The 12,910-nt window shown below is 44.9% G+C and overlaps 1 protein-coding gene across 3 annotated transcripts in view; it reads left to right on the top strand.

The window, feature by feature from the left end:
- The first annotated feature begins 3,256 nt into the window (after nt 1–3,256).
- The window catches only part of LOC143923385 (uncharacterized), a 144,011-nt gene continuing 134,357 nt past the window's right edge, over nt 3,257–12,910 (top strand). For 2 of the 3 annotated variants that reach the window (XM_077447010.1, XM_077447008.1), the window contains exons 1-4: nt 7,328–7,506; nt 9,056–9,268; nt 9,348–9,475; nt 10,979–11,088. In XM_077447010.1, coding sequence (XP_077303136.1) covers nt 7,476–7,506; nt 9,056–9,268; nt 9,348–9,475; nt 10,979–11,088 — 482 coding nt within the window. In that variant the 5' untranslated portion in view covers nt 7,328–7,475. Of the gene's footprint in view, nt 3,438–7,327; nt 7,507–9,055; nt 9,269–9,347; nt 9,476–10,978; nt 11,089–12,910 lie in introns of those variants that run through there. The other variant, XM_077447009.1, reaches the window with a different exon arrangement.

The raw sequence follows: 12,910 nt of genomic DNA, 5'->3' as shown, positions 1-12,910 counted from the left end.
AAGTCCCAGCAATGCAGAACCTAAGACTGCACGTAGCTCAGCATAGGCACTACAAGTCCCAGCAATCCATAACCGAAGACCGCACGTAGCTCAGCATAGGCACTACAAGTCCCAGCACTCCATAACCTAACAGCACACGTAGCTCAGCATGGTTATTTAACCACTTGACCACTGGGCACTTAAACACCCTTAATAACCAGACCAATTTTCAGCTTTCGGTGCTCTCGCATTTTGAATGACAATTACTCAGTCATGCAACACTGGACCTATATGAAATTTTTGTCCTTTTTTTCACACAAATAGAGCTTTCTTTTGGTGGTATTTAATCACCGCTGGGTTTTTTTTTTTTTTGTGCTATAAAAGAAAAAATACCGAAAATTCTGTAAAAAAACGAATTTTTCTTTGTTTCTGTTAGAAAATTTAGCAGATTAGAAATTTTTTCTTCATAAATTTTGGCCAAAATTTATACTACTACATATCTTTGGTAAAAATAAGTACAAATTGGTGGATATTATTTGGTCTTTGTGAAAGTTATAGAGTCCACAAGCTATGGTGCCAATATCTGAAAATTGATCACACCTGAAGGACTGACGGCCTATTTCAATTCTTGAGACCCTAACATGCCAGAAAAGTACAAATACCCCCCAAATGACCCCTTTTTGGAAAGAAGACATTCCAAGGTATTTAGTAAGAGGCATGATGAGTTTTTTGAAGTTGTCATTTTTTCCCACAATTCTTTGCAAAATCAAGATTCTTTTTACTTTTTTTTTTTTTTTCACAAAATTGTCATATTATCAGGTTATTTCTCACACACAGCATATGCATACCACAAATTACACCCCAAAACACATTCTGCTATTACTCCCGAGTATGGTGATACCACATGTGTGAGACTTTTACACAGCGTGGCCACATACAGAGGCCCAACATGCAGGGAGCGCCATCAGGCGTTCTGGAGCACCCAGGACAATTCTGACATTTCTCTCCTACATGTAAAAATCATCATTTATTTGCTAGAAAATTACATAGAACTCCAAAACATTATATATGTTTTTTTAGCAAACACCCTGGAGAATACAATGGTGGTCTTTGCAACTTTTTATCTCGCACGGTATTTGCGCAGTAATTTTTCGAATGCTTTTTTTTGGAAAAAAAACTGTTTTGTGCTTAAAAAAAAAAAAAACACAGTAAAGTTAGCCCAATTTTTGCATAATGTGAAAGATGAAGTTACGCTGAGTAAATAGATACCTAATATGTCACTCTTCAAAATTGCACACGCTCGTGGAATGGCGGCAAACGTCGCTACTTAAAAATCCCCATAGGCGACGATTTACATTTTTTTTACTGGTTATATGTTTTGAGTTACAGAGGAGGTCTAGGGCTAGAATTATTTCTCTCGCTCTAACGTTCGCAGCGATACCTCACATGTGTGGTTTGAACACCGTTTTCATATGTGGGCGGGACTTACGCATGCGTTCGCTTCTGCATGCGAGCACATGGGGACAGGGGCGCTTTAAAAAAAACATTTTTTTTTTATTGTTCATTTTACTTTATTTATTTTAGTTTGACATTTTTTTCCCCAAAAATAATTTTTTTGATCACTTTTATTCCTATTACAAGGAATGTAAACATCCCTTGTAATAGGAATATGGCATGACAGGTCCTCTTTACAGTGAGATGTGGGGTCAATAAGACCCACATCTCACCTCTAAGCTGGGAAGCCTGAAAAAAAAAAAAGATTCTGGCTTTGATCGTATTAGCGATTCGGTAGAAGCACCGGAGGGCGGAGGGCGGCGGGAGATGTCTATGGCTGGGTATTGCAGGGTATCACCGACTATGGCTGGGTATCTCAGAGCATGGTGTTGCAGAGTACTGCGTTGCAGAGCATTGCAGGGTATTGGCGGGTGTTGCAGAGCATTGCAGAGTGTTGCAGGGTATTGGCGGGTGTTGCAGAGCATTGCAGAGTGTTGCAGGGTATCGGCGGGGGTTGCAGAGCATTGCAGAGTGTTGCAGGGTATCGGCGGGGGTTGCAGAGCATTGCAGAGTGTTGCAGGGTGTCGGCGGGGGTTGCAGAGCATTGCAGAGTGTTGCAGGGTATCGGCGGGGGTTGCAGAGCATTGCAGAGTGTTGCAGGGTATCGGCGGGGGTTGCAGAGCATTGCAGAGTGTTGCAGGGTATTGGCGGGTGTTGCAGAGTGTTGCAGGGTATTGCAGAGCGTTGCGGAGTGTTGCAGGGCATTGCGGAGTGTTGCAGGGCATTGCGGAGTGTTGCAGGGCATTGCGGAGTGTTGCAGGGCATTGCAGAGTATTTGCAGGGCATTGCAGAGTATTTGCAGGGCATTGCAGAGTATTTGCAGGGCATTGCAGAGTATTTGCAGGGCATTGCAGAGTATTTGCAGGGCATTGCAGAGTATTTGCAGGGCATTGCAGAGTATTTGCAGGGAATTGCAGAGTATTTGCAGGGAATTGCAGAGTAATGCAGAGTATTTGCAGGGAATTGCAGAGTAATGCAGAGTATTTGCAGGGAATTGCAGAGTAATGCAGAGTATTTGCAGGGATTTGAGGGGTTAATTTTCGGTGAGCAGCGATGTGGGCACTGCAGATGCAGCCCACATCGCTGCTGACACCGATCTCCTCCCCCTCCGCTGTTCCGATCGGTACAGAGAGGGGGAGGGAGGAACCGGCGTCATAACATGACGCCGGCTTGTTTACAAGTGATCACTCCGTCATTTGACGGAGCGATCACGTGGTAAACGGCCGCGATGAGCGGCCGTTTACCGTGATTCGTGATGCGCCGGGTCCACTGGACCCAGCGGTCACGGATGCTCTCGTGTGCGCGCCCCAGGGGGCGCGCGTAGAGCAGAATTCTAGGAGGCCGTTAATTAACGGCCTCTTAGAGTTAAACAACCGCCCTGATGCCGTTAATCGGCAATGGGCGGTTGTTAAGTGGTTAAAAACTGATCCGAGGTAACAAGGGAAGTATTGGTGTTGTAACGCCCAGTGTTTGTGTTGTCTGTACAGTCACTTCCGTAACATTATGTGATGCTTTTGCTTAACTGTATTGCCGAACATTTGTTGGAACGCACGGCGCTAGCGTTTGGAACGCACGCTAAACGTCACTTCCGTAACATTCTGCGATGCTTTTGCTTAACTGTATTGCCGAACATATGTTGGAACGCACGGCGCTAGCGTTTGGAACGCACGACGCATGCGCAGTACGTAATTTCTGGCGGAAACTTCACTTCCGCACCATCCTGTGATAGGCAGCATAATGTGACACTACAGGGGCTTCACCCGAAGAATGTTCCCGAGCCACGTCTTTTGTGTTCATCGCTCTCCACTTTCACTTCCAATATTATAAATTCTACAACTCTTCTGACTTTGTAGCAGAAATCTCCCCCCGTCATATCTCAGAGAGGACAAGGAAGAGGAAGTACTGTGAGTAACATTGTATATCATACTGTGCGTTCTATTGTATGCTACAGGAGGGAGGCCTTATATCCACCACACCTTTTCCTGCAGAGCATTACACCCAGCACAACCCATACTGCAGAGCATTACACCCAGTACAGCACATACTGCAGAGCATTACACCCAGTACAGCACATACTGCAGAGCATTACACCCAGCACAACTCATACTGCAGAGCATTACACCCAGCACAACTCATACTGCAGAGCATTACACCCAGCACAACTCATACTGCAGAGCATTACACCCAGCACAACTCATACTGCTGAGCATTACACCCAGTACAGCACATACTGAAGAGCATTACACCCAGCACAACTCATACTGCAGAGCATTACACCCAGCACAACTCATACTGCAGAGCATTACACCCAGCACAACTCATACTGCAGAGCATTACACCCAGCACAACTCATACTGCAGAGCATTACACCCAGCACAACTCATACTGCTGAGCATTACACCCAGTACAGCACATACTGAAGAGCATTACACCCAGCACAACTCATACTGCTGAGCATTACACCCAGCACAACTCATACTGCAGAGCATTACACCCAGCACAACTCATACTGCTGAGCATTACACCCAGTACAGCACATACTGAAGAGCATTACACCCAGCACAACTCATACTGCAGAGCATTACACCCAGCACAACTCATACTGCAGAGCATTACACCCAGCACAACTCATACTGCTGAGCATTACACCCAGTACAGCACATACTGAAGAGCATTACACCCAGCACAACTCATACTGCAGAGCATTACACCCAGCACAACTCATACTGCTGAGCATTACACCCAGCACAACTCATACTGCTGAGCATTACACCCAGTACAGCACATACTGCAGAGCATTACACCCAGCACAACTCATACTGCAGAGCATTACACCCAGCACAACTCATACTGCTGAGCATTACACCCAGCACAACTCATACTGCAGAGCATTACACCCAGCACAACTCATACTGCAGAGCATTACACCCAGCACAACTCATACTGCAGAGCATTACACCCAGCACAACTCATACTGCTGAGCATTACACCCAGTACAGCACATACTGAAGAGCATTACACCCAGCACAACTCATACTGCTGAGCATTACACCCAGTACAGCACATACTGAAGAGCATTACACCCAGCACAACTCATACTGCTGAGCATTACACCCAGCACAACTCATACTGCTGAGCATTACACCCAGTACAGCACATACTGCAGAGCATTACACCCAGCACAACTCATACTGCTGAGCATTACACCCAGCACAACTCATACTGCAGAGCATTACACCCAGCACAACTCATACTGCTGAGCATTACACCCAGCACAACTCATACTGCAGAGCATTACACCCAGCACAACTCATACTGCAGAGCATTACACCCAGCACAACTCATACTGCAGAGCATTACACCCAGCACAACTCATACTGCAGAGCATTACACCCAGCACAACTCATACTGCAGAGCATTACACCCAGCACAACTCATGCTGTAGAGCATTACACCCAGCACAACTCATACTGCAGAGCATTACACCCAGCACAACTCATACTGCAGAACATTACACCCCACATGTCTTATGCTGCGGAACAGTTCAGCCAGCACAACTCATGCTGCAGAACACTACAACAAGCACAACTCATGCTGCAGAACACTACAACAAGCACAACTCATGCTGCAGAACACCACAACAAGCACAACTCATGCTGCAGAGTATTACACCCAGCACAACTCATGCTGCAGAACATCACACCCTGCATGCTTCATGCTGGAGAATATTACACCCAGCACAACTCTTGCTGCAGAATATTACATACTGCATGCTTCACACTTCAAAATATTACACCCAACAAAACTCACACTGCAGATTATTACACAACTGACGCTGCAGAATATTACACCCTGCATGCTTCACACTGCAGAATTTTACAACCAGTACAACTCAGACTGCAGAGCATTTCATCTAACATACCACAGAAAAGTAGATCCAATACACTATAGAATGATTCACCCAACATTTCTTCACAGTGCAGTATATTACATCCAGCACAACTTACACTGCAGAACATTACACCCAATACAAGTCACACTGGAACATCAAGCACACTTCACTCACCAATGCATTCCATTAACCTACAATAAAAGATTACACCCAGTACAAATTATACTGCAGCATATTACACCCAACACACCACAGAACATAAACCCAACATAACAAAGTTCACCCAGCTTGAAGAACTCTGCAGAACATTACAGCCAACAGATGACATTTGGAGACATTTTTGGATATGTACCATGGGTGTTCTCTATGGCAGGAGGCCTTTGGATTGGATGGGCACGCCAATAGTACAAGAAACTTGTGAGCTATAGGCCTCATGCACGCTGGCCGTTTGCCCGGTTTTCCTGAAGGCCTTTTTCCTTCAGGAGCGTAATTGAGCAATTTTTTTCCCCTGCAATATTCTTCCAATAAAGGCTCTTGCTAAGAAGCAAACCCGTGCGTGGGCTTCTTCTGAAGAGTCCTCCCCTGGATAACTATGAAGTTGGTGGGCCTCTCCACAACTTGAGATGGCACTGGACTACCTCCGAATCCCTGCCTTAGTTTCCCCGCCTCGGGCTAGCCAGCCTCGAGACGCAAAGTTGGGTGGATCTGCACCCCAGGCCATAGGCTTCCTGGAGGCTGGTCAGGAGGACCAGGACCATGGAGTCAGAACATATTTCTGGACCGGTACCCCGAACCATGTGACATCCGCATCTTAAGGACCCTCTTCCAGAAAGCACACTCCCACTGGGTGGGCTCCGAGAGAAAGTAGCCTTAAAGCACCCAACCAGACTGTGTTTCCATGCCTGCCAGGAGAGACAGCGCCCCCTATGGCCAGGCCGAACACCCTATAGTCCAGTCAGACTGATGCTGAGGTCAAAATTTGGAATAATTATACTCATCCCAAACAACAGTTCAGGTGTAACGTTAAATTTCAAAAACACGTAGCACATGCTCTTCAGGAGCTGGCGCTACATTATAATCATATAATAATATGGTGCAGGGTGAGGGAACTTATGCTCACTTAATCCTTTCACTGCCAGAGCTGTTTTTGCATTATTTTTGCACACGTTTTAAAAAAAAAACATTGTGAGGTTGAAGAGCAAATAAAACCCCCAACTATGATATATTGTCTAAAAGCAGACACCCTACAGAATAAAATGGTGACAATTTCAGTAAAAAATAGACTAACATTAATGTTAGGGCACAAAAACCCCAAAAATTACCCATTTTCTGGTAAAATATAAAAGATAAAATGACGACACACTTCAGTACCCTATATTTTCCATAGGTGACTCTTTAAAAGCCCCTGCAGGTCAACAGTTTGGAGCTATGCAGGAGCTCTGGTGGTAAAATGATTGCTCTTACTCCAGTGTTTGCGGCAATATTGTAGTTTGGCCTTCTTGCAATGGTGGAACTGTTCGACGGCCTCCGTGTAGAGGGAACAGCAGAGGACAAGTGGGAATCCACGTCCCTCTGCAGCCTTTGTAGGTGTCATCAGGTGGCAGCTGTTCAATTGGATGCTGCTGCCTTGGCTGACCTCTGAAGGCACGTTGAGTGTGGGTAGTGCTAAGAAATAGAACAGTCCCCCTGAGGTTGGTGCTCATTTTGCGAGTGTTCCAGGTCAGGGACAGAACCCCAGCTGGTTGGGGGCAGGTTGTTTAGCATAGAAAAAGGTTCCTGTGGAGGAAAGACTGAATTGGGACTGTTGCTGTGTTTCGGTAGCTGCCCTTCATTACTCAGTTGCCAGTCTGCCTCCGCTGTTGGATGCTGTCAGGGGTGTCAACAGCGTGCACAGAAATCTTCAGTACAGTCCATTGTACGTGCTTCAGCCGGTGCGACCGTGTATGCAGACATTGTTATATTTCCGCAATACCCTCACTTTAATATACTTTCCAGCAATACCTGGTCTCCGTGTGCGTTCTCTTCTCCTGGGGGCATCGGGCAATGAGCCATGCTCACATGCAGAGTGCAGACTACTGACAGTAAGTGAAGAGAACCTCTTTAAACTCTGAAAAATGCATTGGAAGGTTTTTAAACAATTACTGTGACTTTGCATCACCTGCATGGTGTGGTGATCAGAATGAAAACTGTCATTAGTTAGATTGCAAACCTTCTGAATGGAAAGTTTGTGGTGAAAATACAGTACATTCTCTATTAGAAGTGTAACACCCTCTACTTTAGGTAGGTGCTAAAAGTACGATCTTTTTTGCTGTGAGTGCAGGTAAATTTAATCAGGCCTAGCTGTAAGCTAGGCCTGTTTGTTTTGATCTGTGTGGGCTGGGAGTGGCTATGAGTAGGCTGGTGATCCACATATAGCATTTTCAGTTATCTCCCTCTGGCTTCTATAAGGGAGGAGGGGAAGAGAGGTGGAGCTGTCTGAAGGTGTCTCAGGGAGCCATGACCAGTCCCCAACCCAGCCCCAACTAGGATTGGCAGGTGGCAGGCCTTCTTGATATACCCAGGGCCAGCCCAGCTGGGGAGGAGTTGTCGGGTGGAAGAACCTGGAAATGGAGCACTGGGTTTTCAAGGCCTTTGAGGTACTCCCCAGTCTGAGGGGGTGACCTTGGGCCTTAGAAGTTCAGGTGCAAATTCTTGCTGAGAAACAAAGCAGGATCTGGACAGGAGGCACAGAGAGGAACCGAGAAAGACAACGGGAGTTAGTGTTGCCCGGCAAGTCTCCAGGAGGGATCCACCGGAGTGCAGCCAGGAGGGTGGGTGAGTGACAGGCAGAGTTGGGAATACTGGGGAGGCATGCTGGAGCGGACTGGGAGTGTGCAGTCTGAAATGGATGTAGAACCAGCAGGAGAGACTGTGATGTCATAGGCAGTGGAGTTGGGCAGCTGCAGTCAGGAGGGCTGGCATGGCCCGAAGAGGACTGACTGGGAGAAGTAGTCCACTATAGGTCAGCTAGCACCAAAACTTTCTTATTTTTACTACACTAAAGGGGCCCACTGTCCTGGCCTGCAAATGACAGTTGCTAAGGCCTTACAGAGTCAGAGTTGGGCCTACCACGTGCTAGCTGTGCCTGGAACCAAGTATTGTACAGGAGAGAGAGGAACAGTCTACAAATAAGCGTTGTGCTGTAGGAGGCTGGAGCTCTAGAACAGTAAATAAAGGTTCCAACTGATCATCATCTTATTGATTCTATTATTGATTCTGACCATTCCATAATTTCCCTTGCCCTATCCAAGTTCAAAATCCCTCAATAAAAATAAAAAACAAACATATGGACTGTTCATTGTCTCAAGAGTAACTGGGAAGTGAATGCCGGGCTGGGGCAGGGTGACAGGTGGACCACAATATCCAGCAGCCCCTACAGGGGTACTGCTACAATAGCTCCTTGTTGCTCCAGACATTTTAGGTTTAAATCCACTTGAGCCAAAGCTTGGAAGCAGCAGAATTGTATTGAGGACAAGTACAAGGTATTTTTTATTTATTAAAAATAAAGATGGGGTTGACTGTTGTTGACACATAGCCTATTGATTTGTCTCAATTATATTGAGATGGCCCCTTTATTTTTCCTCCATTCAGACGTGACTGTATCTTCCACTGTGGAGCCGCCAATCAGAATGGAAGCCCCCATCTGCCTAATTGAAAACACAACACATGGAAAGCTTGTAGCAAACCCCGATGCCATCAATATTTTGTCTGGAATCAATCAACCAGTGGTGGTGGTGTCCATCATAGGCATGTATCGGACAGGGAAGTCCTACCTGATGAACAAGCTGGCCGGATCCCAGAGAGGTGATATATCAATTAGTAGGAAATTTATTGTTGCTTATAGATGATGTTAATAAGGGTTTTCCATATTTAATGTCCATAGGCTTTAAGCTGGGTGACACCCTTCAACCCGAAACTAAAGGCATCTGGATGTGGTGTGTTCCTCACCCCATAAAGAAGGATCACACTCTGGTTCTCCTGGACACTGAAGGGCTGGAAGGTGTAGGGAGGGTGAGATTATAAGACTGGAAATTATTTATTATGATTATCGTAATTTCCTTTTCTCGTAGGTTCTGTGTTTTAGTTTTGCAGGTATTGTTAAGTCCCGTACACACTATCAGATTGTCTGCTGAGTTTTTCCTTCAGATTTACCAAAACCATATAATACGAGGTCAAACTTTAGGAGTTTCAATGTGTATGCAATCAGGCAGGCCCTTGTACTACATGGTTTTGGTAAATCTGAAGGAAAAACTCAGCAGACAATCTGATAGTGTGTACGGGGCTTAAGAATGAATTTGCTATGTCAGGCCAAGTGAATTATTTAATCTTCTGTATTTCAGCATCTTTGTTCTGAATTTTGGTTACTGTTCCTCATCCACCTACCTATCTCTAAGACCCCTTTCACAGGGCACAGAGCACTGAGTTCCTGATTGGACAAAGTGATGATGACTTTCTCCAATCACGGCTCAGTGCTCATATTCCCACCCCACATCTCTCCTCTAAGCTGGAAAGATTGAAATAAAAAAAAGAAAGAAAGAATGATCTCTTTCTTTCCAGCCAAATTCTCAGCTTTGTTTACTTACGCCAGCCGGACGTGAAGTCATAACGTCGTGCCCGGACCTCCAAAGGTCATAGAGATTACTGGGACCCATCTGGTCACCGAAAATCTCTATGATCTACGTCCGGCGGTGGCGGAGGACGGCAGGAGAGGGGGATATCCCCTCTCATCACCTGTAAGAATGATCAAGCGGCTAGATTGCTACTGTGATTGTTCTTACGGTGCACAGAATCGCCGGCTCTAAGCCCTTGTACACACGGTCGGACATTCCGACAACCAAATCCATCGGATTTTGTCTGACGGATTTTGTCCGAAACTGTTGCATACACACAGTCGGACAAAGTTGTCAGAAAATCCCATTGTACTTAACGCAATGACGTTATTTCGTTAGGACGGGACTACGTTCAGGCTAGTAGCCAATAGCTTTGGTCTAGGAATTTTATCTGAGCATGCGTGGCACTTTGTCCAATCGGAATTCTCTACACATGATCGGACAAAGTCCAATCGGATCATGTTGGCGGAAAATGTTATAGCCCAGCTGGAAAACTTGGTCCATCGGATACTCCTACGAAAACAGTCCGATGGAGCCCACACACTGTCGGATTATCTGATAACACGGTCCGATCAGACATTGTCCATTGGAATGTCCGACCGTGTGTACAAGGGTGAAGAGAAGATGTCTGAATGGTGCCTGTAGCTGCACCCATCATTCAGATATCTCCACTTATAGTCCAGGACGTCATATGACGTGATTGGGCTAGAAGTGGCTAAAGGATCAGCAGCTTTAACCTCCTACCTCCACCATGCTGTCACCCTATTCTTCTGAGAAAAAAGAAGACCAACGACTGTAACGCTGTATGAAGAGATCCAGTGCTGGTACCGGTCACCAGGAAAGTGCAGGAAGCTTCCACTTCAGTAATCCTGTCTTACCATCATGTGAATTTGTTTCTTTTTAGTGGTATTTCCTAAATGATATGGGCATTATTACCCTCGCTCTCCTGCTAAGCAGCACCATGGTGTATAATAGCAAAGGAACCATCGACAAGGATGCCCTAAATAACCTAACGTATCCTTTTCATCCTAGGGTTCTGGTGATTTATTGTATTCATGTTCTAACAGATTGGTTGTAGATCTTGAAGAGATGCCAGAGAGAGAACAGAATAATGAATGAAACAAAAAAATGTTCTTTCTTCTTTTATAACTAATACATTGTAATTGTCTCTTCTGTAAAGGGAAAACACAGAATTATAGTGTATCTAAAGGGAAAACTTTTTTTCCTTTCTTTATTTCAGATAGACTAAGGGAGGATTAAAACCCCTGTCATGTGGTGTTTTTTTTTTTTTTTTGCCATCTGTGTCCATCCATTGGGGAGATTTCCCTTAATTTCCTGTCCCATAGCCAACACAGGAATTGTCAGTTAGTGTTGCTCCCAGCCTGTGTCAGTTATCGCCAGATTTCCGGCCACACTATCACAGTCACACTCTAAGTCGCTGAGCACCACCATTACTAGTATAGTGTCTATATGGATCAATATCTTGATCACAATCAGAACTATACTAGGGTCCCCAAAAATGCAGTGCTAGCAGGATCAGCCCCAGATTACTGCCAGCACTTGCAACATGTATGAGAATATGAGGTCATCTGGTTACAAAGGATGGGGAGATGGCGAAGGTATTGAATTTATTCTTCTCCTCAGTCTTCACAAGGGAATTAGGGGGCTTCAGTAACATAAACTGCAGTGTTTATCCTTATGACAAATCACAGGAAGCACCTCCATGGCTAACAGAGGACAGAATTAGGATTAGACTTGGGAAACTTAACATTAATAAATCACCGGGACCAGATGGCTTGCACCCGAGGGTACTTAGGGAACTCATTCAAGTAACTGCTAGACCATTGTTCCTAATTTTTACTGACCGTCTACTGACTGAGATGGTACTAGCATATTGAAGAAAAGCCAATGTAGCACCAATAAAAAGGGCCCAAAAATACATCCCTGGGAATTACAGACCAGTTAGCCTAACATCCATAGTATGTAAACTCTTGGAAGGGATGCTAAGGGACCATATACAAGATTTTAGTAATGAGAATGGTATCATTAGCAGTAATCAGCATGCATTCATGAAGAATCGTTCTTTCCAAACCAATCTATTAACCTTCTATGAGGAGGTGAGCTGCCATCTAGATAAAGACAGGCCTGTAGATGTGGTGTATCTGGATTTTGCAAAAGCATTTGACACAGTTCCCCATAAAAGTTTACTGTACAAAATAGCAAACAGAATATCGGCATGCATAAAAAAGGGGATCAACTCCAGAAATAGAATGATAATTTTCCAAGTCTGTGTTCCGGCCGCACCTGGAGTATGCTGTCCAGTTCTGGGCACCAGTCCTCAGGAAGGATGTACTGGAAATGGAGCGAGTACAAAGAAGGGCAACAAAGCGTTACTGAACTTATTCTCTCTGGAGAAGAGACGCTTGAGAGGGGAAATTATTTCAATTTATAAATTCCATACTGGTGACCCCACAATTGGGATAAAACTTTTTTGTGGAAGGGAGTTTAACAAGACTTGTGCCCACTCATTAAAATTAGAGGAAAAGAGGTTTAACCTTAAACTACAGTGGTGTGAAAAAGTGTTTGCCCCCTTCCTCATTTCCTGTTCCTTTGCATGTTTGTCACACTTAAGTGTTTCGGAACATCAAACCAATTTAAACAATAGTCAAGGACAACACAAGTAAACACAAAATGCAATTTGTAAATGAAGGTGTTTATTATTAAAGGTGAAAGAAAATCCAAACCATCATGGCCCTGTGTGAAAAAGTGATTGCCCCCCTTGTTAAAACATACTATAACTGTGGTTGTCCACACCTGAGTTCAATTTCTCTAGCCA

The sequence above is a fragment of the Lithobates pipiens genome, unplaced genomic scaffold (genome assembly GCF_037356315.1).
Source record: "Lithobates pipiens isolate NorthernLeopardFrog02 unplaced genomic scaffold, aLitPip1_a1.2 Scaffold_22, whole genome shotgun sequence".
In the NCBI taxonomy this organism is placed as follows: Eukaryota; Metazoa; Chordata; class Amphibia; order Anura; family Ranidae; genus Lithobates; species Lithobates pipiens.
Note: the sequence above shows the minus strand (reverse complement) of the source record. Positions and strands in the feature narration are given on the sequence as shown.